Here is a 24,578-nt window from a genome sequence, read left to right on the forward strand (position 1 = left end):
GTGTGTGTGTGTGTGTGTGTGTGTGTGTGTGTGTGTGTGTGTGTGTGTGTGTGTGTGTGTGTGTGTGTGTGTGTGTGTGTGTGTGTGTGTGTGTGTGTGTGTGTGTATGTGTGTGTGTGTTTATTGCAGCACTGGATGGTCCAGACATTGGTATGTTTAAACAGCAGGTCTGAAAGTACATTATTCTATGCTTAAACAGACCTGCCACTACCAATAAGTGCAAGCATGTTTCAGTTTAGATATATGATCAAAGATGCATTGATGCTACATGGTTAGAGGTTACATGGATTTGTTGGCAACATACAACAGAAACAATTAATGTATATATCATGAGGGCAGACATGCCGAGTTTATTACTCAAGATCTCCCCAGAGAAGGAGATATTGCTATGCCAAATTGCTGACCTGCATACAGAGGCCACTAGTTTCATATGAATCTAATGGAGGCCATTTACTTCTCGCAGACATTTACACATACTCCTGTGCTTATATAGAGAACCGTTAAGTCATGGAGCCTCCAGAGATTTGACATGATGGTCTACCTACATGTTCGATTGGCACTGCTTTAAAATATAATATAACTTGTAGGCAAGAGATGACGTTTTAAAGCCCTTGAGAGTTGAAATACCTGCAAAATGGTGAAAAGTTAGTGAAAAACCTCACTGTCTTCAGTAGAGCAATATTGTTCCTTAGAATATCACCTACAAAAATGACCTTTGTCAGTTCTGCACATCATCTAGAGGATTTGCTCTTATAAGGTGAGTTCAGGATAAAAAAAATCAGGTATGTGCACTCAAGCGCAGCGGACTTGGCCTAAAACTGGTATTTAGAGGGCATAATAAAGAATAGATGGTAGATACCAAGCTCTCAGTGCCGAGTCTGGTGCACCCTTGCATGCAGAGAAAAAACTTGCAATAAAAACTATCAAGTGTAAGTGGTAGTATGCATTGCTCATTTCCAGCAATGTGAAGGAGCCGCTGGCTTTGATTCCTTGCTAAAATATTCACACCACAATAATATACATACTTGAAAATAAAGAAAACCAGTCCTGAAAGTGAACACTGTTTGGCACTTTACTGCAAGTTTCAACGATCGACTTGTCAAAAATCATTGGCCGCCCTTCTTCAACCATCCATTTTGTTTAAATGCTCTCAGTCTTTCCTGCCCAGGTGACTTCCTTTACTCAAGGGAGTGCGGAAATTATTTAGGTTGGCGTGAATGATTCTATTTTATGGTTAATGGAAAATATTGGAAAGCCACTTAAGCAAGGAGAAGAGGAAGATTAAAGTGTGGAGAGGATGAAAAGAAGCCTTCAATGTTCTGAGGAGCAACTGAATGTTGCACGCTGCTTGCACACTCATGAAAGGCTCTTTTGAGAAACGAGGGTCTGCCAGAATCATGTTTCGCAATGGCAAACTGTCAAGTTCACCAATTCTGTTGACATCGGTGACTTTTGTAGGATGTTTGGATGTGATTAACTACTTCACTGTTATTAGGCATGGCATAATCTTGATGCTATTTTTGAAATGTCATATTTTCACAACTTCAAAACATGTTTATTCTCATAAAAATCTTACTTTATTACTGTTAGTTCACAAACCAGAAAAAGTATAAATCATTGATCTCTGGTTCACAGCTTGATTTGCGTCAGTGTAACACATATTTTAGGGTGGTCTTGATCATATTTTCTTTTACTTTGAATACATTTGCTCTTGGTTTAAGATGAGGACATGTCAAGAAATATCTCCATGTAGTCATTTGTCAAATTTGTCTAGCTTTTACCAAGTGACATTGCACCAAAATACTGTAGATTTTATTTGGAAATCTCTTTTAAAAGCTGAAATATATATATATATATATATATATATATATATATATATATATATATATATATATATATATATATATATATATATATATATATATGTGTGTGTGTGTGTGTGTGTTTTTCTCCTAACTTTGCACAATTGAGTGCTTAATTAATTGAGTTATTATTTTTGCAATTAACCCCCCTACTGTCTGAGATGCTATCAACCTTAATTTCCTTATTTACTTACCATACATATTGCAATGTTCTCAATGTATTTATTTTTTTTATTTACAGCTTAATTGGTACCACATTAAAGGCACAGCAATATATAAACGTTAAATTATGTACAAATATACAGAATAAATAACTTGTATCCACACTTGTACAAAATAAAGCTATGGTGCACTGCTATACAGTAAAACATTTCAAGGCTCAACACAATAACTTGTGTGCATATTTTCTCTATACATATATAGTTATATATATTTTCTTTTCTTCTCCAGCCACATAATGAAGATAAAACACCCTGCATAATTGTCATGCTGAAAGAAAATAGTCAAATTGTGTCGAAAGGAACTTTAAACAACATTATTTTACAAACCAGAAACTACACTGCTCAGTTTTCCTACGGGGAAAAATGGCAAAGACTGTGCGGCCCCACAACGTGATTGTCATCAACCACCTTTAAATAGCATTTTGAGTAGTGCAATTATTTTCTTTTCATTTTCTTCATGGATGCCCAGCAGAGTTTTCGTCCATATAAGAAGCAGTGGTGGTCTGAGCAAGTGGATCTGTATGACATAATTTTTGAACAAACTCTCCAGGCGTGTTGATAATTTCAGGTGAGATGCCAATTTCAGGCATGATAAATTAGCCCAGTCATAAAGACTGACCTCTGGGTCAAAACAATAGCCACTTGGCAAGCTAGTTGCTGTTGATGATGCCTTATTTATTAATAAATACAATTTGAAGACATATTGAGATCTAAGTACCACTATTATTTAATATTTAATGAAAAAAAAACTGTGTTGGGCATGTTTAATTCAAAGCTTAGCAAATCAGGGCATGGTTTAACTAACCATAAATGTTCTGTCTGACAGAAAAAAATAAAGAAAACATGTTTTCTTCCATTGCTACAGATAAACAGAGCTTAAAGATTTGCCACGTACATAATAAGAGATACACGGATAGAAATGTGAAGTGACTCTATGCTAGTCTCCCCTACCATGTAGCAAAAATAAAGAGCATGCATTAACCACAATGCAAAATCAAAGTTCTGGTATCAAAGCCAATCTTGTCCAACTCTGTGACTCTTTCTGTGCGATTGGAATTTTGTTAGAATGTATAATCCATCATCTGCAATGTCCGATAGCATGCTAGAGCTAAAGGTCCACCTGAAATTAGACATTGTGTCCGCGTCAGATGTTTGTAACATGAGAATTGCCTCTACTCTGACGTTGTTTTATTATGTCTCTCGGGCTAAATCAGAAATCAGAATTGACTGTCAAGGCACTTGGAGTATCATTTGTCAAATCAAAATATACAGTGTACTTATCTCAGTTGAAAGTCGTTTGATGCTCTAAGACTTCTAAATAGTCTGGTTCAGCATGTAAATTGGCTTTGAGCTCAAAGTACTCATTTTTAGTCTCTTCCACCATGACCTTCCTCGGCCTCGTATAAACGAGAGTTTCCATTAGTTTCAGCTCTTTGTGGTGGTTGGGGACTTGCATGTCCACAGCTGGTTGTAGCTGTGATATGTTTTTCCTGAGGTATTCCGTGAGGCTGAGCTGTTGGAGCTCCCGTTCTCTTTCTAAAATGTTCTTGTACAATGAGCTCGCATCTCCCAAACTTACAAACTCAGTGGGGTAGTCTGTGACGGCCCTGAACTTCACGTTAGGGAGGGATTCGCTGTCCTTGTCAAGGATGCTATGGCAGATATGCTTAGGTTTATCGCTATCGTAGTCATCTAACTCGTAGTCTTTGTGCTGAGAGCAGTAACTGGGGTTCCTGCAGACCTGAATGATGGGGCTATTGGAAGGTTCGTCGTACATGCTGGGTCCTTGCCTTTCAGTTACGTGGTGGGTGGTTTTCTGGCCATACATGCTGTAGTGCAGGTGGATGGGACTGGTCTCGCGAGGTTGCTCCTCGGCCTGTTTCTTTTTGGCATGTCTCCGCTGACGGTGTAGCACAAACACGACAATCCCGGCAGCGCAGAAAATGACGGTCAGGAAGAGGATGAGAAGGCAGAGGATGAGCACCGATAGCGGCATTGCATCCGTAATGGACCGGAAGAAGCCGCTGGTGCCGGCCTCCGGCGCAGTCGTGACTGGGATAACGTCCTGGGTGCCTCCAGGTAAGGAGTTATAGGTTACCAAGCCGGGGCAGAGAGCATCATGCTTCAGGTTTCTGACCTCAGCAGAAGACAGTTTTTTAGGAGTGTGGCATAAGATGGCACCCACCACGGTTTCCTTACTAAGCTTTTCCACCCACTGTTTGAGGCTGACCAAATCACAAGTGCAGTCCCAAGGATTGTCCTCAAGGTAAATCTGCTCCAAATATTTAAGCTGGTCCAACGCATTACTCACCGGTAAATGCATAAAGACATTTTTCCTTAGGTTTAATTTCACCAAGGGCACATTACGGAATATCTGTGCAGGGAGAGTTTTGAGTTTGTTGTTGTTTAGGTACAGGAGCTTAAGATTTGTCAGAGGGTTGAATGATCCAGCCTCAATCTCTTTGATCACATTATACTCCAAGTACAAATTTTCCAGGTTGTGAAGGCCAAGAAACATTGTTGCAGATATTTTCTCTATCTTGTTTCCATTCAGGTGCAGCTTTTTCAGGTTGCTCAAACTCAGAAAGGTTTCATTGTCAATGTAGTCTATTTGGTTGTTTGCCAAATTGAGCAATTCCAAACTGTCGTATGTCACAAAATCATATTTGAAAAGTCTTTGTATCATATTTCCTGTCAAAACCAGTATGGTAGGGCTGTGTTCAAGAATCCCTAGATCAGATATCCTTTGAATGCCTCGGTCCTCACAGTGCATTAAAAAACCCACAATGACACAAGGCCCTAGGCCGTTTGCAGGTGTAGGTATCTTTGCATCATCTTTGGCATTCGGTATCTGAACAACCTTAGTGGATGGGGTGACAACCATGTCTAGAGACTTTGATGGCTCTTCGAGGTTGATGTCAGCATGAGAGGGGCAAAGTGAATCCCTTTTGACCCTAGCCAAAGAGGTGCCCCTAAGATTTTCAGGCCTGTTGCAAACCACCTCGCCAATGGATGACTGCGCTCGCATGTTCTCAATCCAGACCTTTAAATGTAAGATTTCGCAGTTACACACCCAGTCATTCTCCTCCAACTGGAGCTCAATGATACGACCAATATGCTCCAGGAAACCCACGTACGGCAGTGTCTGCAGCTTGTTCCCACGCAGATCCAAATGTGTCAGAGGCACAAAGCGGAAAATGTTGCTCGGAAGGAACTCAATCTCATTGTCATTGAGGATCAGAACTTTAAGACGGACAAGCTTGCTGAAGGCCCCAGGCTCCACGACCCGGATGAAGTTGGTGTCAGCCTGAAGGTATTCCAAATTTACTAAGCCGTGAAATGTGTCCTCCTTCAGCATGACCAGGTAATTTCTGTTTATGTGCAACTTTCTCAGGGATCCCAGCGGACTGAACACACCAGGTTCAAGCTCCTGTATGCTGTTTTCACCGAGATGTAAGGTGACAACATTCTTGAGAGCATCCATATCCGTTGCAAGTAACTCCACTAAGTCATTGTTGTATAGATTTAGATGAAAAGGTTTATCTGACGGTACTTCAACGTCTGACATTTTGCTTATGTTGCTCTCCTCACAGTTTATGTACAACTGTCCATCTGTCTCTTCACAGGTGCACAAAGATTTGCAAGCTCCGTCGTACAACACCTTGGACTCAGTATCTCCAAAACAACCACCAGCAAATAAGGAGCAAACGAAAACAATCCTGCCCAGCATTTTGTTCTTCTTCAGTGTATCTAAAATGACAACACAGGAGAGAGAGAAGGAAAGGTAATTACTAAGTGCAGTTAGCAAACTCATAAAATAGTCATGTGCAGAACACTGAATTATAGGGGTTTTGCAAGGAGTTCACAGTCTGGAATCTAATAAAATAATCAGGATATGATTCGGGGAATCTAATCTGTGCATAAAAAACAGATATTCACAATCTGCTAAATTATTAAAGCTATTAAATGTGTTGCTAACGTATTGCATTTTATTATTGCATACAAGCAGTGAGTGGAACTCCAGAACTCTTTATAACTAACACTGTAATAGTCCTAAATTAATAATTTGCTTGCGTCATTGATGATGATGATGATGATAATAGTGGTGATTATATCACATTAGGGAAAAAATTATTTAAAATGGTTGGGATAATTAAATTCTAATCAAGAAACCAACTTATTTGTAATGTGTTACAAATTACATCATTTGTCAATTAAAAAACTGAACAAATGATTTCACCTTGGCAAATAATTTGTATTCATTGTAGCCTATATTTAACATGACAAACTGAATGATTTTTAATTTACATTAATCCTCAGCAGCAGGCACACAGTGAGGTGTCTTTACATAATTAGATTAGTTTTCCTGACCCTGTTACCTCTAACATCTGGATGAGTGTGCTTTAAGATGTGTCCTATATTGCCAACAATTATACTTCAGAATTAATTTGAATGAAACAGAAATACGCTGTCCATAAACATTGCACAAGTCAGGGACTTGAGTATGAACATTCTCGCAAGAACAGGTTCTTTCACATTAATGTTGTAGATCTATATTTTGTGTCTTATTTGTATTGGTAAGGAGCCAAGAACTGAGGGCTGTTCCATAAAACAAGATTAGAATACAAGCCAGGCTTATTTTGGTTAGTCAGAATTATTGTCGGTTGATTCTGTTTCATAAAGCAAACTAAAAATAGTTCAAATTCAGTTACTCTGGCAACTTATGCTGGGAAACTAACCCAGGGCAGGCTGACTGTCAGGCTAAGCCTGAGTTGTTACACAGATCCTCTAACACTGACCAACAGGAACAATGATATTACCACTGAAACTCCCTCATACCATTATTGGACTATTAGTCCCCTTAACCACTATTAGTCCAAAAATACATAGAAATCACAGTATACAGAAAATCAACTTAAAAGCAATAATAAATAATAATAAAAAAAAAACAATAATAAATGAGACAATATAGACCTACAAACGTGGTAAATATCGTATATGAAATGTTTGTTAACATTGTTATATATATATATATATATATATATATATATATATACTTTTTTTTTTTTTTTTTTTTTTTTTACATAATCAATTGATAGTATAAAATATAATTTGAAAGGTTTGTAGGTCTTAAATGTTTTGTGCCCAATATTTAATTAGATTGTTTTAAAGACGTATGAATTTCTCTCTGGTTTTGTTTGGCAGCTGTAGTACATTTTAACACAATTATACAAATGGACAGTTCCTTTAAAGACATAATATTTTTTATTACATACTTTATTTTATGGAATATTCTTTAATTAGAGTTGCACATATCTTTTCAAAATGTATACTTCTGCTCTTAATTTCATGTTATCCTCTCCATACTTTACTTGAGAAAATAAATCTAATCAATCATTTAAAACTGGGGATTCTTGCTTTCTCCAAAAAATAAATAAATAAAAATATTGCATCAAAAGCTGTAATTATCTGCATTCTAAATAAGGATAATTAATATTTATTAAGTAGTATAGGTCCTATACCCAAAATTATATTTTGTATCTTTATTATATTTGGTTTCTTAAAATATTCTACCCTGAATTAGGCTACTTCTGTTCATATTTTTTTTATTATTTTAAGTTGCCTAGCCTATAAAATACTTGAGTGTAATGAGCTATAAGTTCACTTATCCAACGTCCTAAAGATAAATTATTATAATTAGAAGCTATTTCTGGTCTTGTAAAATATTGCATATTAATTTTCCAAGCAAAATGTATATTTTAGTCAGAATTATTGCGCTCCTATTTGGCGCACATGCGCGCAGCACCGCTAATGGAAATATTTGAACGACTTTATAACATTTAAAGATTGAGAACATACCTGTGAAATGTAAGTTTTGCACTATAAAAACACATCTCAAACGCATAAAACGTCTCGGGTTACGACTGTAACCCTCGTTCCCTGAGAAGGGAACGAGACGCTGCGTCGAGAATCGACACATTGGGGAACGCATTCAGCGTGAAGTCTGCATGGAACTAGTCCAATCTTGATTGGTGTTGCGTCATGACGTCAGCCGTGACGTCGCATGTGACGGTGAGCGGAAGCTATAAAAGGGAACCGGATCATAACAATGGCAGCTTTTGATTGGTCGAAGCAAGCCTTAGTCAGGAGCGCTAGAAGTGTGGCCGAGGGACGCAGCGTCTCGTTCCCTTCTCAGGGAACGAGGGTTACAGTCGTAACCCGAGACGTTCCCTTTCGAGGTAACTCGCACTGCGTCGAGAATCGACACATTGGGGAACGAAATGCCCACTGCGCCACACTGAGAGAATACGCCCTGGTGTGAAGCAAACTGGCACACCCAACACGAGAGAACCCGTGAACCCGGTGTAGAGGGCAGATCCAAACTGTAGTGTTTTATAAAAGTGTGAGGGGAAGCCCAGCCTGCAGCATCGCAGACCTCTTGGAGGGAAACTCCTGCTAGCAGAGACTTAGAGGAAGCCACTCCCCTAGTGGAGTGGGCTTTAAGCGCCAGAGGTGAAGGCAAATTACGCACCTCGTAAGCTGAAGAGATTGTTTCCACTGTCCATCTGCTAATAGTTTGTTTTGAAGCAGGTGACCCCTTCCTAGGGGACCCAAAGCACACAAGTAGCTGGTCTGATTTCCTCCATCCCGGAGTTCTTTGCACATAGATCTCTAGGGCTCGGATCGGGCACAGTAGATGTAACTTCGCTTGCTCATCCGACACATGCGGTGGAGGATGGAAGGCCTGGAGAATTAAAGACTGTGCCACATTTGACGGCACCTTAGGCACATAGCCAGGTCTAGGGTGGAGAATGGCCTTTACCTTGCCGGGGGCAAACTCGAGGCAAGAAGGAGCGACAGATAGAGCCTGAAGGGCTCGCAGTCACCTCTTCCAAAGGTTCGAAGGGTGCCAGGGATAACCGCTCAAGAACCACTGCCAGGTCCCACGTGGGGACCCTGGACTGGATGACAGGCCTCATCCTCCTAACTATACGAAGGAAACGTACTATAAGTGGGTGTCTCCCCAAGGTGCCCACCCCTAAAGGCGTATGGAAGGCAGCTAAAGCCGCCACATAGACCTTAAGGATGGACGGGGGAGCCCGTCAGAGAAACGACTCTGGAGGAACTCCAGCACTGAAGCCCCAGGGCAGTTAACTGAGTCCACATGATGTTCTCTGCACCATAAAGTGAATATATTCAATTTTAATGCATACAGTTTCCTCGTGGAAGGGGCTCTAGAGTTTAGAATGGTCTCGAAAACCTCCGTTGAGAGGCCGGCATTTAAGAGTTGGTCCCCCTCAAGGGCCAACCCCACAGCTTCCATAGCTCTGGTCGAGGGTGAAATATTGTGCCCTCGGCCTGAGACAGAATATCCCTCCTGATCGGAATTTGCCACGGAGGGCCTGCTAGAAGAACCATAATGTCCGAAAACCACACTTGGGCCGGCCAGTACTGGACTACTAGGAGTAAGCTGATCCCGTACCGCCGAACTCTCTCTAGAACCCCTGGGAGCAGAGCGATCGGGGGAAATGCGTACAGACGTTGCCTCGGCCATGTCTTCACCATAGCATCCAGTCCCAGAGGAGCTGGATGCGTGAGGGAGTACCAGAGAGGACAGTGGGTGTTCTCTTGAGAGGCAAACAGGTCCACTTCCGCCAGACCGAACTCCCTCCATATCGACTCCACCACCTCGGGCTGGAGTCTCCATTCCCCGGGTCTCAGCCCCTGCCTCGACAGGATGTCTGCTCCCACATTGCTGTCCCCAGGGATATACATGGTTCTGAGTGAAAGAAGTTTTCCCTGGGACCACAGGAGGACCTGATGCGCCCGTCTGCACAGAGGGCGCGATCTCAGGCCCCCCTGTCGATTTATATATGAAACCACCGACGTATTGTCTGTTCGCACTAGAACATGATGGCCTCTGAGGCCCGGAAGGAAATGTCTGAGGGCCAGAAATACTGCCATCATCTCCAGACAATTGATGTGCCATGAAAGGTGATGGTCCCTCCAAGTACCCCTGGTGTAGCGGCCTTCCATAACCGCACCCCAGCCCGTGAGGGATGCATCCATTGTCAGAATTCTTCTCTGACATCGTGCCCCCAACACAGGGCCTAGGGACAGGAACTCTGGTTTCTTCCACATGACCAATGAACGAAGGCATCTGCGCGTTACCTTGATCGTGCGAAAAGGGTTGCCCCTCTGGGAAAACCCTCTGGTTCTGAGCCACCACTGTAGGGCCCTCATGTACAGCAGACCAAAAGGAATTACGTTGGATGCCGCTGCCATAAGGCCCAGCACCTTCTGGAAGTGTTTGACAGTGATGGTGTGGCCTAATTTGAGACTCGTGACGAATCCCACACTACCCCCAGGAAAGTGGTTCTCTGTAGAGGAATTAAAGAACTTTTCTTGACATTGAGTCTTAACCCTAAGCACCTTCGATGGCCTAGAACAACATCTCGATGTTGAACTGCCGTCTCCCTTGACTGTGCCAAAATGAGCCAGTCGTCGATATATTTGAGGATGCGAATGCCTTGAAGCCTCAGAGGGGCAAGGGCAGCATCCATGCATTTTGTGAAGGTGCGAGCCGACAGTGCTAGGCCAAACGGAAGAACTTTGAATTGATACGCTTTCCCCCCGAAAGTGAATCTTAGGTTCTTCCTGTGCTGGGGAAGGATGGAAATGTGGAAGTAAGCATCTTTCAGATATATTGTGACAAACCAGTCCTCGGACCTGATCTGACTCACTATAAGAGGTATAGTCAGTATATTGAACCTGTATCTCCTCAGAGACCGGTTCAATACCCTTAGATCCATTATAGGTCGTAACCCTCCATCCTTTTTGGGAACTATGAAGTACCGACTGTAGAACCCGGCTTCCCTTTCTTGGGGAGGCACCTGTTCTATGGCCTCCTTTGCCAAGAGGGAATGAACTTCTTGCTCCATAACCTGACCCTGCTCTGGACTGACCAGTATGTGAACCACCCCACTGAATCTTGGTGGACGATATTCGAACTGAATTCTGTACTCCTTTTCCACTGTGTGCAGGACCCACTGAGATATATTTCGAAGACCCTTCCAGGCATCTAGATAATCTACTAGGGGGATCAGCCTCTCGAGACTGACCTCGGGTGTTGTGTTTGAGATATCGGTGACCTGAAGCACTTGATTGGCAGGACCTAACCGACATAATCATTTTTCTGCAGGCCTCGTGAGAGGGAACGCAGTCGACAGGGCCGCAAAGTTTTCGGTCGGACACTGCGATTTCCGTTTGTTGAAAACCGATGTGTCCCGAAGCGCACGTAGCGGCGGGAAGCACACATCGATTTCCTGAGGGCTCCGCGAAGGAGCGAGATGTTGTTGCTCGATCACGGGGGGGACCGCCCTCAGAGGCCTGCGCAACACGTCAGGGCCTCTTCGTTGAAGCCTTCCTAGCCTGGATGACAGTCCTCAGATCTGCCCTTGGTCTGGTAGACTTTGACTGAGAGTGTTGCCCCTGGCTCCAGGCTTTTTCCGGGGGAGCACGAGAAGCAACACTCTCTTTCTGCTGCTGCTGGTGTGAGGAGCTGGCGGTGGCCTCATGGGACTGCCCCCTGGCAGCAGACCCATGAGACTTCGATCGACGGCGGGGGATGAAATGCTTGAGTGTGGCTGACTGTCGTTTTGTCTCCTGAAACCTCTCGACGACAGTATCGACTGCGTCGCCGAAGAGGCCAGAAGACGAAATCAGGGCATCGAGGAGGAAAGCCCTGTCCTTCTCCCCGATGCCCGACAGATTCAGCCACAGGTGTCTCTCCGTGGCTACCAGTGCTGCCATAGATGAGCACGGAGATAGGTAGCACGCCATGCCATGAGATAGGTAGCACGGAGAGACAGGTCGACCGATCGACGCATTTCTCTGATGTCGTCAAACGAGACCTCCCCGCTGTCGTCCACCTCCTTAAGGAGGTCGGCCTTGTACGCCTGCAGAAGCCCCATAGTGTGCAGGCACGCACAAGCCCGACCTGCCACTATATATGCCTTCCCAACAAGCACCGAGGTGGTACGCAGGGCTTGGAGGGAATCATCGGAGCCCTCAGGGACGATGCAGCATCGGGCTAGAGATGGGTTGCAAAATTCTCTTCGACCCGAGGCATCGTCCCATAGCCCCTCTCCCTCGACCCCATTACGTTCGAATATATATGGACATTGGGGCTAGAGAGACGAGAGGAGAAGGGCTTGTCCCACGATCTCGACACCTCGGTGACTCCGACGTGAAGGTTGTGGCCGGGCTTGCAGGAAGCGCTCATCAAGCTTGCTTTTTCTCGTCGCTTCCTGCTTATCTAGGGGCCATTCAATTTTTAATTTACCTCCAGCAACTCCTCAAAGGCAGGTGAATGTGATGATGGAGTTTCACATCCAACTGCCTCGATGTTCAAACTATCTGATCCCTCAGAACCAGATAGCTCGGACATCGGGTCCCTCTCGCGGGCGGAAGAAGCCGCTGGGCGGGCTTCCACCTCGCGAGCGAGACCATGGGAACTGGCCGATGAATGTTGAGAAAGGGCCGAAGCCGTCTCAACATCCTCAGCCCTCGAGCGCTGCCCGTGCATGATCCGCTCCAAGACAAACAACACAAAGCACGTGAGTGTCACCCTCACTTAAACAACGCGGACAAGGGGACACACACTGCCTGAATTGTTTAGTCTTTTCCATTATTACCTTTACCGGAGAAACAACACCAAATAAGACACACAGTTTTACATAGACCACTTGCTGAAGAACAGAAAGCTGCCATTGTTATGATCCGCTTCCCTTTTATAGTTTCCGCTCACCGTCACATGCGACGTCACGGCTGACGTCATGACGCAACACCAATCAAGATTGGACTAGTTCTATACAGGCTTCAGACGCGTCATGCTGAAGGCGTTCCCCAATGTGTCGATTCTCGACGCAGCGTGAGTTCCCTCGAAAGGGAACAGCACAAAATATATATGCTGTTTGATGGTGGATCGATTTGATTCACGATCGACCTCTAGGGCTGCTTCAGAAATGTGTGCACATGCAGTTATACTAGATAAACCTGGATCAAATTGGTGGGATTGCATGAACTTCAATTTCATTTTATGAAACCGCTTTAGCCCCAACTTATTTGTTAGGTTCATTCAAGTCAGGTATTGGAGTTTACTCCCTGCTTTTCTTAGCATCTTTGGTGGAACAACCCTCTAGACTCCTCACTGAATGACTCTTATAATGGAACAACCCTCTAGACTCCTCAATGAATGACTCTTATAATGAGTTCTTGTATCATGATTAAAAATTTAAATTTTCTACATTTATTCCACAAAATTACTAAAACACTTTTTTCGTGAAACTGCTAAGAAATCAGACTTGTCAAGAGGAATTAGTACAGAATCATTAATTAAATATGATTCCTATGACTAATTTGTGTCTATTTCAATTTTTAAGGGATTTCAGGACTGATGAAGAGTATTTCAAATGTTTCAATGATATATTCAAATCGAAAATCAAAAGAAAGAGATCCCTATATGAACTCAAACATTTGAACTCAAACCAAATGATCTGATCTGCTCTCCAAATTAGTTTGTATCTCTACATTGTAAAAAAGAAAATAAGTTGCTGCCATAAATTACCTTAAAGTACAATCAACTGGTATGTTTAAGTAATGTCTACTTGAAATACATTGAACTGACTTTAAAAAATGAGTTGAATCTTATAAAAAGTTAACAATTGCTTATTTTGATGAGTTAAAGCAAACATAAAAAAAACTAACAAAAAAAACATATGTTGTCATAAATTGTTGATCATATATATTTTTACGGAGGAAATTCTAAATACTGTAGTATATGTCAACAATCATTTAATTTGTTTATTTTTTTATGTTTTATAAGAAACATTATGAGAGACATCTAGGACAAAGTTGATATTTAAATGAAAAATAAATCCCCTGAGCTATGAAATAGCAACCTCTTCCTCATACATTTCCACTGAAAGACAATAAACACACACTATTCTTTGTTATTAAATCATTTAACATAACACAGTTCTATGCAAATTAAATAAAACATAAAACACCCCAGAGTCCCAGTGAATCTTAGAGGAATGAAAGACTTCCCAATTGTATTGACATAAAATCAAACATTGAATAGTCCGGCATGCCACATGACACCGACAGGCTGTGTGCGCTGACAGCTCTGAGCGAACACAGCGTGTGAAGACAACAAAGATGGTTTCGTCGTCTCTCTTGAGGACGCAGGTAGACAGGCAGTGGAAGGGGGCGGGGGCATACATAAAATTAGATTAAAAGATTACAAAAACTGAGGAGAAAATGAATGCTTGGATGTCATGCTAGATGACAGGACAAAGAAGATGGGAAAAAACACTGTCCCAATCCTATTTTTAGAAAGCAGTGTGTGGTTGACAGCAAGGAGAGAATTTGAGGTCCATTAAGAGCCAGTGAAGCCTACATATTGTTCTCTCATGCATTTAAGCACAGCCTAATATCCATCTACTTAACTATCTATATAAACACATACGCACATATAGATGGACCCGTGAGTCCTCATCCCTCAGGTCTCCTCCCACCCTGCCCGTCTAACCCGCTCCACACATCCTTGGAGGGGAATGGGAACATCTGTCCTGAACAGCAAATTTCCTCGTCATTCTCTCACACGGTTACCAAAAGCATAAGCCATCACATAGGAGAGAAAAGTCACGAATGAGATCTTTTTGATCTCGCAATTGTTACTCCTCATAAATAGTGAAGAGATTATATGTACAATTGGAGATCTTTATTAAAGACTTTTTTTTAAAACTGAGAAATAGACCCTATAGTCTCTACAGATTTAGAAGGAATGTCAACAATGTCATGCTCTGATTGGCTGCGTCCAAAGTCGCATACTCTCTTGAGTTGGTATTTATTTTGAATAAGTAATTGCTCCACGACCGCTAAAAAAGTGTTCTATATAGTATGAATGTGTGTAATATGAATGTAATCTGGACATACTTTGTTCGCCATTCGTTCGTCATTATCATGTGACCTTCCAGCGTCAGTTGCGTCGCTTCACTGCCATCCACAAATCCCCTCCCCTGGCCTCATGGAATAGTAAAGTGTCCATCATATGCACACTTCAGAATCTCGCCGAAAGTAGTAGGTTATCGGGGGACTTTTTGCCTAGTCTTTTATGAGTAATGTGAATTTGTGTACTTTTATGAGTAGTGTACTGTACTGTGAATTCGGAAATACTTACTTTGTCACATACTTTTTTCCACCTACTATATAGTATATAGTGTGTGATTTCAGATACAACCAGTAACCAAAATACACTCTACATGAAAAAAAAAAACTTGATCACAGTGATGCCATAGAAGAACCGTTTTGGCTTTCATTAATCAGGTTTCAAAAGAAACTTTTTCCTTAATGTGAAGGATATTTTCATAATCCAAGGACTGTTTTTCCATTATAAAGAACTTTGTGTGCAATGGAAATGTTTCATGGTTCTTTAACAGAAAAATTGATGCCAATAAAGAACTTTTGTTTTTAACGGTGTACATAGGGATTATAGGGTAGTAAAACGAGTGTGGATAGTATTGTAATGTAATATTTGATTTTATATTGAAATCTCTAACTTTTAATTGCAGACTTGGTATCTTGTCAAACCTGAACTCAGTTTGAGACACTGTTGAGATATCTTTTGAAAATGTAGAGTAGATACATATTAAATTAATTAGATTTGGGTATTTTTACCTGTAGAAAAAATTAAAATAAAAAAAAGCAGAAAACCTCAGCAATATCTCCATTTGCTTTCTATTCAATATGTTGCTGTCTCGGAGAAAAAATTAAGATATTAAAAAGATCTCCTTTGGGATTTTCTCTCATACGTCCACCTTAATATTTTATTATGGACTTTTACGCTCTTTTGTTCTAATGAATTATGAGGTTATTGATGACTTGTTGGAATAATCAATAGGACAGATCTTAAGGTATACTTATACAGAATATATAAGACTAAGAGAGACAATTGAGATGTTAAAGAGATTTTATTTGTAACTTTAGAAATTCTGAATTTTGTAGCTGACATAAGCAAGCCCAGGTAACCAGTGAGAAATGAAGAGATCCCTATACTTTATCTACCCCACTTTTTGTACACCTATGCATGTTTAGATATGCAAAGTTGCCAGTTCCACTGAACATTAGACCAGAATGCAAAGACCCACAATTGAAGAATCCATCGCAGCAGTGCATCGGTGAATGTTTGATGACATATGAGGTGTATGTAGTGTGAAATGTTCAAATAAATTAAAGCAAATAAAAATAACCCTCAAGGCTATTTTGTATGACTCTAGTGAACTTGTTTGTAGCTGAGCACTTCATATATCCATGACAGCGGAAATATATTGTGTGCTTCGCGCTTCCACTATATTATCTTGACATCACAATTCAGTGTCTTTTGTTTTGAGGTAAACATTTTTTTTTGTTATGGCCCCATGTGTTGTTTACCTGTGATGCTGAATTCCAATCGCTTGCAACCCTACAGCAACACAAGCATCTTTTTCACCCGCTGCCCGGAGGAGCAAATCTAGACCGAGCTAGTTTGCAACTAACTGCACATTGCAAAATAAAAGTGTTTGGGTCATTGCATTTATTTAATTATTATTTTTGGAGCTCATTTGAATCTTAATAGAAACTCATGACGCTAACCTTTTTGAAAGGGAAATTATATTTGATCCAGGCTCAGGAGAAGTATTGTTTTTAGACAGCAGGCATTGTCTTGCTTGAGCAGTTTGAGAGAATAGCTGCTGTCTCGGACACAATTCTAAGGGTTGGTCATTCATTATTTATCTGATCAGTAATGAAACACCACCAGAACAAGTTTGGCCAATGAAGCATGGCAATCAATGGCGGTGGTCCTGTCAAAGAGGAGCATATCAACTGCTTAAACCAAACCACAAAGCCATCCCATCATTTGCATAATCTGCTTACCATATGCTGTTTAAAGGACAGGTACAACTTTAATTTTCCAAGTCTTTTGCAAGTATTGTCTTATCTTTCTTGTCTCCTGTGGAACTGGTGTCAAACCAATTCAGTCCTCCGTCTTTGAACATGACAAATGTGACATTTTTACGAGACAATATGGTTAGGGTTGCAACCTCATTCCAGGTAGAATAATTTAGGTCTAGTAAGCTTCCATTGTAGAAGTATGTTAAAAAATCAGGACACTCAGGCGTCAGACCATTTAATATCCACACCCAAGGCACAACATACAGACTTTAATTTTGGGTTTTAAAAGTCGGCTGTATCATTTTAATCTTAACAAACAAAATATTTGATCCTTAGGTCCATTATATGCATACATTCAAAATGGCTCTGTTTCAAATCCTGTCTTGCTACCACCTGAAATTAACCTTGAACAATACTGTAAAAAAAACATTCTAATAAGCATAAAAATCTATTGTACACAAACATATTTATTAAGTAATTATTCAACATTTATTTAGACTAAACTATTTTTTTTCCCATTATTTTTTGGTGTTAATTAATTTCTAAACATAATTTATTTTACTTCATCTGCCGCCTTTGATTTTTGGATTTTTTCGCAGGGCATTATTTGATTTCTTTGTCTGTGATCCATGCAATGTTGCGTTAGAATTAGGGAAAAACAAGTCATCTTACATTCTTGAAAAATACAGTTCCCCTAAGGGGGTTTTCACATTTTCATACTTCCTATAACTATTGGCGGAAGTACCCATTTTTTGGCGTGTTCGCACTGCAGGAACTGGGAATGATTTTAGTTATAGGAACTCCTATATATGGGAGGACTAAGTTGGCTCCTACTTCAGAGTTAGCTCCTACTTTTACACAATAGGAAATACCAGTGACGCAAGTGTACGTTGATTGGCCGAACGCATGTAAAACACCATCACCCACCATTTTTAAAAAGCTGTGTAAATACACAGTTTACATATACTTACTCCAAGAACATGGAAAACAGCAACAAGATATAAACATACAGGAAGCTAATGTTAACGGCATTTACCTGTCTCCTTTGTCTGCTGTGTTGTGTTCTTTCTTAGACTCGATGATATGTACTGCAAGTTGTGATAGGGGAATATCTTAGCCCTCCTTTTTGCTCTTTCAATCGAATAACTTACAATATACATATACATTCCATCTCTATTATCACAAAACCCACTATACACACAAAAAAACTAACAAAAAAAAAAACAGCTACGATCATGGCATACTTTTAAAAGTCTAAAGAAACTTCTACTATAAAGAACTTGCGCAATGGACAAGTTATATGGATTTTGAAGGTTCGTCATGAATACACCTAAAGAACCTTTATTTTTAAGAGAGTAGAAAACAACATCATGTTGTTGCCTATATTTTGGAACCGCCTTAGTGTTGTGAGTGTGCCTATGATGCCCATGTAAGTTTTGGAGCCTATACATCATCCCTGTACACCAAATTTGTCATTTCACATATATATCATATTCATGCATTTATCACAGCTATAGGAGGGGAATAAGTGCTGTGTTCTTTCTTCCAAATGTGTTGCATAACAAATGTGCCGTAATTATTTCACAGGAATTAGCAGTTAGATCTACCGGAGGAAACCAAATACATTCACAGAATCAAACATCTGGATGTAACAGATGTACCTCTCCCTGCAAATCAACATCACAACAGGAAGTTGTTGTCACTTTTTTTGCTCTCCGTTTGATTTTCCCCTTCACTGCAGTTTATTCTAATAAACCACGCTTCCGTGATCCCATTTATTGGTACATGCTGCTGCTCATATTCAGGGTTAGTGATTTGAACAAACCCCTAACCCAAAGTATTAAACTTTAGTGCAGAACTCAAGCCGTACTGTACCTCAAATTGTTGTAAAATACCAAAAATTTGAGAAGGACCATCACACTTGCACTGGTAAATAAACCCCCAAACACCTTAGCACCATTCATATTTTCTTCAGAAAATTAATAATAATAATAATAATAATTCCTGGTCTGTCTAATATGGAGTTAGCTTACATTTGAACAATAAAAAAAATTATAAATAATCATTGGCTTCTTCAGAACTTTATATATTTCGGTCATCAAAGCAAATGAATTGGAAGAATGACAGCAGTGGGTCTGACACAGAGCTGACATCTTAAAATTATATAGTATTGCATTTCTAGATGAATCATATGAGTGTTCACATCGTTCAGCTCTGTGAATTCAGTTTTTGCCTGAAGCTTATGAAAAAGACTGCAGCTAATGAGACAAACGCAGAAGTTATTACAGAGATGTAATCATTTAATAAAATATCCATCACTTTTTACAGCTTTTCAACTGTTTTCCTTTTATAGCACTTTGAACTAGATATATTCGTTAACACGTTACAGTAGGTTCCCATTATAACATTAGTGAATGCATTAATTAACAATGAGCAATACATTTGTTACCGTTTTTTTAATAATATTTGTTACGTTAGTTGATTAAAAAATACAATTGTTCATTGTTTGTTCTAGAGATGCACAGATGTATCGGCCAATAATTGGTATTGGCCAATAAAAGCAATTATTTTGACTATGACTTTGACTTTGAGCTTTGTGCTTTGTTACTTTTGATAAGAAACACAAGATAAAGAGATAAAACAATCTTAAGATAAAGTCTCAGATTTCAAATTCTGTCCATTTTTATCACAAACATCAAACAATAAATGGCATTTTGATGATCTTAAATGGGACGTGACAGATTGCTGTAGGTATTTTCTTTCTCTTTAATACAAGTTACAGCACAAAAAACATGTATGAATATCAGAAGGTATGTTGAAAGATACAGTACAACTTAGTGAAATGAATCATGTCTCATGTAATCGCTCAATCAGTGTTTCAACCACAGATAGGCATCAATAAAAGATCTTGTGAACAATATGTCAGTTAATGTTGCATTTACATCAGGAAAGTTATCCAAAGATCACAGTTGGTTAGTCTGCTATATATATATATCACTATCATATAACACTAAAAAGGAGCTTATTAACTGTTAATTGTGTATGCTTAAATAAATTTGTCATGGACACAAGTGGTTAGGAAAACTACCTTGTGTGCAACTGTGTTGCATACAAACATTATATCTGGAAATAAATACCAGTTGAATATAATATTTTGGCCTCTGATGTTAATTATTTTAACCTCTAATATTATAGAAATGTACCAAATGATAGGGTTCCCTGTATAGTTTTCAGAATTATTTGGGAGAAATCAAACTATCGGTATCGGCGGATGTCATTCTGAATCAGCTGTCAGTAATGAGCAGAGAAATGTAGTATCTGTGCATCTCTAGCTTGTTCATGTTAGCGCTCTTCTCCAGTTCTTTCCCCTCAATTCGGCCAGGAAAGAAAGGATTTCAATATTGCCCAGCCTCAATAAATCTAACTCCTCTAACTGCACAATGTGAAACCTCTAGACAATCACATGTATTTACAAGGGCAACCGTTATCTCATTGCAGGGAAAGAAGATCGATGATTTAATTTTCTCAGTGCCGTTTTCATCAACAGACACTGTCTTAAAAAAGAGCAAAGAGCCTTTGATACTGCAGGTGCATTTCTTCCCCAAAAAGTTGAGAATAGTTGTTATAGCGTGGCAAGCATCACTATTACTGTTGCTCATGGATTAGGGGTTTGTTTGAAGTACTAAAATATGGCATACAACTCATCCAGCATCGCTTTTGCTACACACACAAAGGACTTCAGTTGTGTCCTGTTACTTTTCAAAGCAATTCGACCAGGTGGTCGATAAAACAGGCAAAAAAATAAATAAATAAATAAAATCCCCAGACTGTCATTGAAGGAAGGACCTGAGCCATTTCTACAGACATGGTGGTGGACTCTTTTAAGCAACCATACAGCAATGCACTAAAAATCACTCCAAACTCCTTAGCAACCAAAAGCAATGCCCTAGCAACCACCTTCAACACTTCAAACCATTTGAACAGACAATCACCACAACAAAAATCCCGTTCTCATTACAATGAAATCCTAATTGGTACAATTTTAATCAAGTATATAATTTTAATCAAGTGCTGCCTCGATACGTTGTAAAATGCACACATAATTATGCCAATTTGAATAAGATCTAGCCAGGTATCCAGATCCAATGCGCTTGTTTAGACGCATCGGTGATGTTTGTGTCGCTGTCGAGCATGTAATCACATAGCTCTCCATAAAGGGAAGTAACCTACAACAGATTGTTGCTGGTTGCCATCCGCAGCATGTCACTGGGGGGACCTTAACATCCAGCGCAGGAGAATGAGGGATGGAGAGATGAAGAGAAAGAGTGGATACTGGGCTCGGGGCAGAGGGATGAGTGAATCAGTGACGCTCCATTTTACCCTGCGCAAATCAGTGGGCTAGCACAGATGGCCCTTCATTGTGTCTGTGGCACTATGGAGGAAAGGATGTGCTCGCCCCAGGGAGACGCCACAACACCCACATATAAGAACAGAGGCCAAAGAAAAAGCCCACAGTCCTGTGAAGCTAATAAACTCGCCCACTCAATGTGGAGTGTCATTCACTATAAGTAAAAGTAAATGTTTACTGTTGATTTGACTAAAAACATGTAAAATCTCTAATTTGTCTTGCAATTATTTTTATTATTTACTTCTGACCTGATATTATTGATGCTTTTAACCCTCTGTTATAATGCAATGTTGTCTCTTGAAATAGAGGTTTTCCTTTATCATGGAACATTGCACAAAAGGTTCTTTAAAGGGAAACTTTTCTTCAGATTATTGAAATATACTAAGACAAAATGGTATGTTTAGGAACTGTTCACAGAGAGCTTCTTTGTGGAAACAAAAATGGTGGATCCATTGCATCGCCACAAACCCCCCTTTTTGGAAACATTATTTTAAGAGTGCAAGGATAGTATTGATTCGGTTTGAGGTAATTGATGCATGCAAAAACATACTGTAATATAAATGCAATAAAACAAACCGTAATTGACATGTACTGTACATGTGTGTCGGAAAATGTTAGCATGTGAAAATGCATTGCATCTGTTCATGTTAAATACTTGGGGTCTCCAAGACCTCAAAAATAAATATGCATGTCATTAAGTTGAAACTTTGTTCATAATCAGTGCTTTTAAGAGGAAATTAATTCAATATCAGCCTGCTGCCCACATGTATGCATTGATCAGATGCTTTTATGCAAAGTGATTTCCATTTAATCAGCTCATAACCCTGGTGTCGCTCTGCCAGTTAAGCCACTAAACATAATGTTAAGTATGTTGTTTTAAACAAAAAAGGACCAGGCTCCAGACATATTAATCCTACACATTAATCCTAATGCATATATCTATAGTTATGTACTTATCATGCATGTGTCATTAACTAAAAAAAACAACAACAAAAGTTCAGATGTGCCCAAACCAATGTTTTTGTTGAACAAAGTCACATAATAATCATAAATGCATTCAGACTAGTTTAAACCTCTCTAATCAACTCTGCATGTCAATCTCTCTTGAGCAACTAGAGAGGGTGCTGCAAACGGTCTCTCCAGACATTAAATTAAGACTCCTCTGTGTCTGTGGGTATGTCTGGTTGAGTGCTTGTGTGTGTGTGTGTGTGTGTGTGTGTGTGTGTGTGTGTGTGTGTGTGTGTGTGTGTGTGTGTGTGTGTGTGTGTGTGTGTGTGTGTGTGTGTGTGTATGCCTTTGTGTAAATGTGACTTTGAAGGCGAGCATCTGTGCTGCAGACGGCTACACCACAATGAAGTCACCTGAGTTTCATTTACAGGGATTGAATTTGCAGGGAATGAATAAGTAAAATAAACCTTATAAGGTGTCCTTGAGATCACAGGAGACAGTGTTACATTAGCACTGCCTATTATAGGCTACTTTTGAAACGATTTCATATTAAAATGCAAATATACTAACATACCCTATAACTGTTCAACGGACAAACAAGTGCTGTGCATTTAGCATTCTAGGCTTTGTGCCAACCTTTGAATCTTTAACAAATGTTTAAGATCGTTAAATTATACAACATCGATCGCATCTGCTGTGATACTACAAGCATTGATTCTGAACACTTTCAGTCATATAGAAAAAGACACAAAAGTGCATGGAATAATCACACTTTGCTTGCTTTGACTTCGGATGTGCCATTAGTAAGCCACTCTTACCCAAATTACGCAGCGCAGGAGTCTTTGTAGCTCCACTTGGCCAAGTTATTTGTGCTTTGTGGATCAAACAAAACCACCCAGTTTTGCAGCACTTCTCAAAAGGCTTCCCTGGCACGGAAGAGCCCACCGCGCAAAAAGACGCATGGAACAAGTCCAGGTCCAACTTGCCCTCAGCTGTCCATCGCGCAAGGATGCTTTATTTTATGATTTACTCATGTGTCCAGTAACGATTTTCAAATATGTTTCGACCGCATTTTTTGGATGAGCTTCACGTCTCAGTGTTCAGCTCACAGATAGTCCAGTGGTTGCGAGTTAAAGTCCGCGATTACAATTCAGCTGTCCGCGTCGCTTCGGAGAGCGCCTGACCCCCGCGGTGTCTTATAGAAGGTATGATGATGGAGGCACATATTATTCTCTAGCTTCTCGATCTGCCCAGTGAATGAGCTCGTGCTGGAGCTTCACTTCGGTAGAGCTCCTCCCTCCTTACAGTCAAAGGAGCTATGGTGACTACATATGGAGAAGAGAGAGAGAGAGAGAGAGAGAGAGAGAGAGAGAGAGAGAGAGAGAGAGAGAGAGAGAGAGAGAGAGGGGGGACCTGAACGCATCCTTGCGCAGCGCGAGCAGGACTTCTGCATCAGTGTAAAGGTCTGCGGAAGCTCAGCCATTAGTTATGTTGTTACCTTATGAATAATTGAGGGAAGTTGTCGCACTTTTTACTGCAGTGAGGTTTATTGTTAAACATTCATTTCTGAATCATGCATTCAAGTTTTGACAAAAAAATAATAATAAAAAAATAATAATAATCTGTCCAAGGAAAAATAAACAGTTCGTTAAGCATACATTGCCCTACAGCGGTGCATGTTTACACCAGAAGTTTCACTCGTTTGAATCCCTATATATTTTGAATATGTATTTAATATGTACTGTAGGCTATATGGATATGTAAAAGGATCCTCCTATTTTTTAATAGTGGGGAACAATCCATATAGACATGTATACTTAAAATATGTACAATATGTATGGTAATTATACATTTAAAAATCTAAAAATGTTGTAAATAAAGTAAAACATTATGAATATGCATTATATTTATATACAGGGTAGTAATGTATATTTACTATTATATTAGTAATTAATTTAAAGTATATTTTAACCTTCATCTAATATGAACTTATCAACAAGATGTGCAAACTGATATCAAGGTGAAATGAGTGCTTAATTAAAAGCATTTTTAAAATAATTATATTCATATGAAATCATATTTTCTTCAGTTTTCCTAGGATCTACCCAACCACACAAACTTTTTCTTCTGTCTCATCATGAC

The 24,578-nt window shown here is 40.0% G+C and overlaps 1 protein-coding gene across 1 annotated transcript; it reads right to left on the reverse strand.

The window, feature by feature from the left end:
• Positions 1-2,064: 2,064 nt before the first annotated feature.
• On the reverse strand, positions 2,065-23,895 carry slitrk6 (SLIT and NTRK-like family, member 6). Its single transcript, XM_077205397.1, has 2 exons — positions 23,255-23,895; positions 2,065-5,833 (listed from the first exon to the last, which is right to left on the reverse strand). The coding sequence occupies exon 2, from the start codon at positions 5,811-5,813 to the stop codon at positions 3,366-3,368; it is 2,448 nt and encodes an 815-aa protein (XP_077061512.1). The 5' UTR covers positions 5,814-5,833; positions 23,255-23,895; the 3' UTR covers positions 2,065-3,365.
• Between the last annotated feature and the right edge of the window lie 683 nt (positions 23,896-24,578).

The sequence above is a fragment of the Siphateles boraxobius genome, unplaced genomic scaffold (genome assembly GCF_051911475.1).
Source record: "Siphateles boraxobius isolate OS27281-9 unplaced genomic scaffold, OSU_SipBor_1 53, whole genome shotgun sequence".
Taxonomy (NCBI): domain Eukaryota; kingdom Metazoa; phylum Chordata; class Actinopteri; order Cypriniformes; family Leuciscidae; genus Siphateles; species Siphateles boraxobius.

What these genes read in the sequence shown, in the direction of transcription:
- slitrk6 (XM_077205397.1), bottom strand. Translation starts at nt 5,813, where the DNA reads ATGCTGGGCAGGATTGTTTTCGTTTGCTCCTTATTTGCTGGTGGTTGT.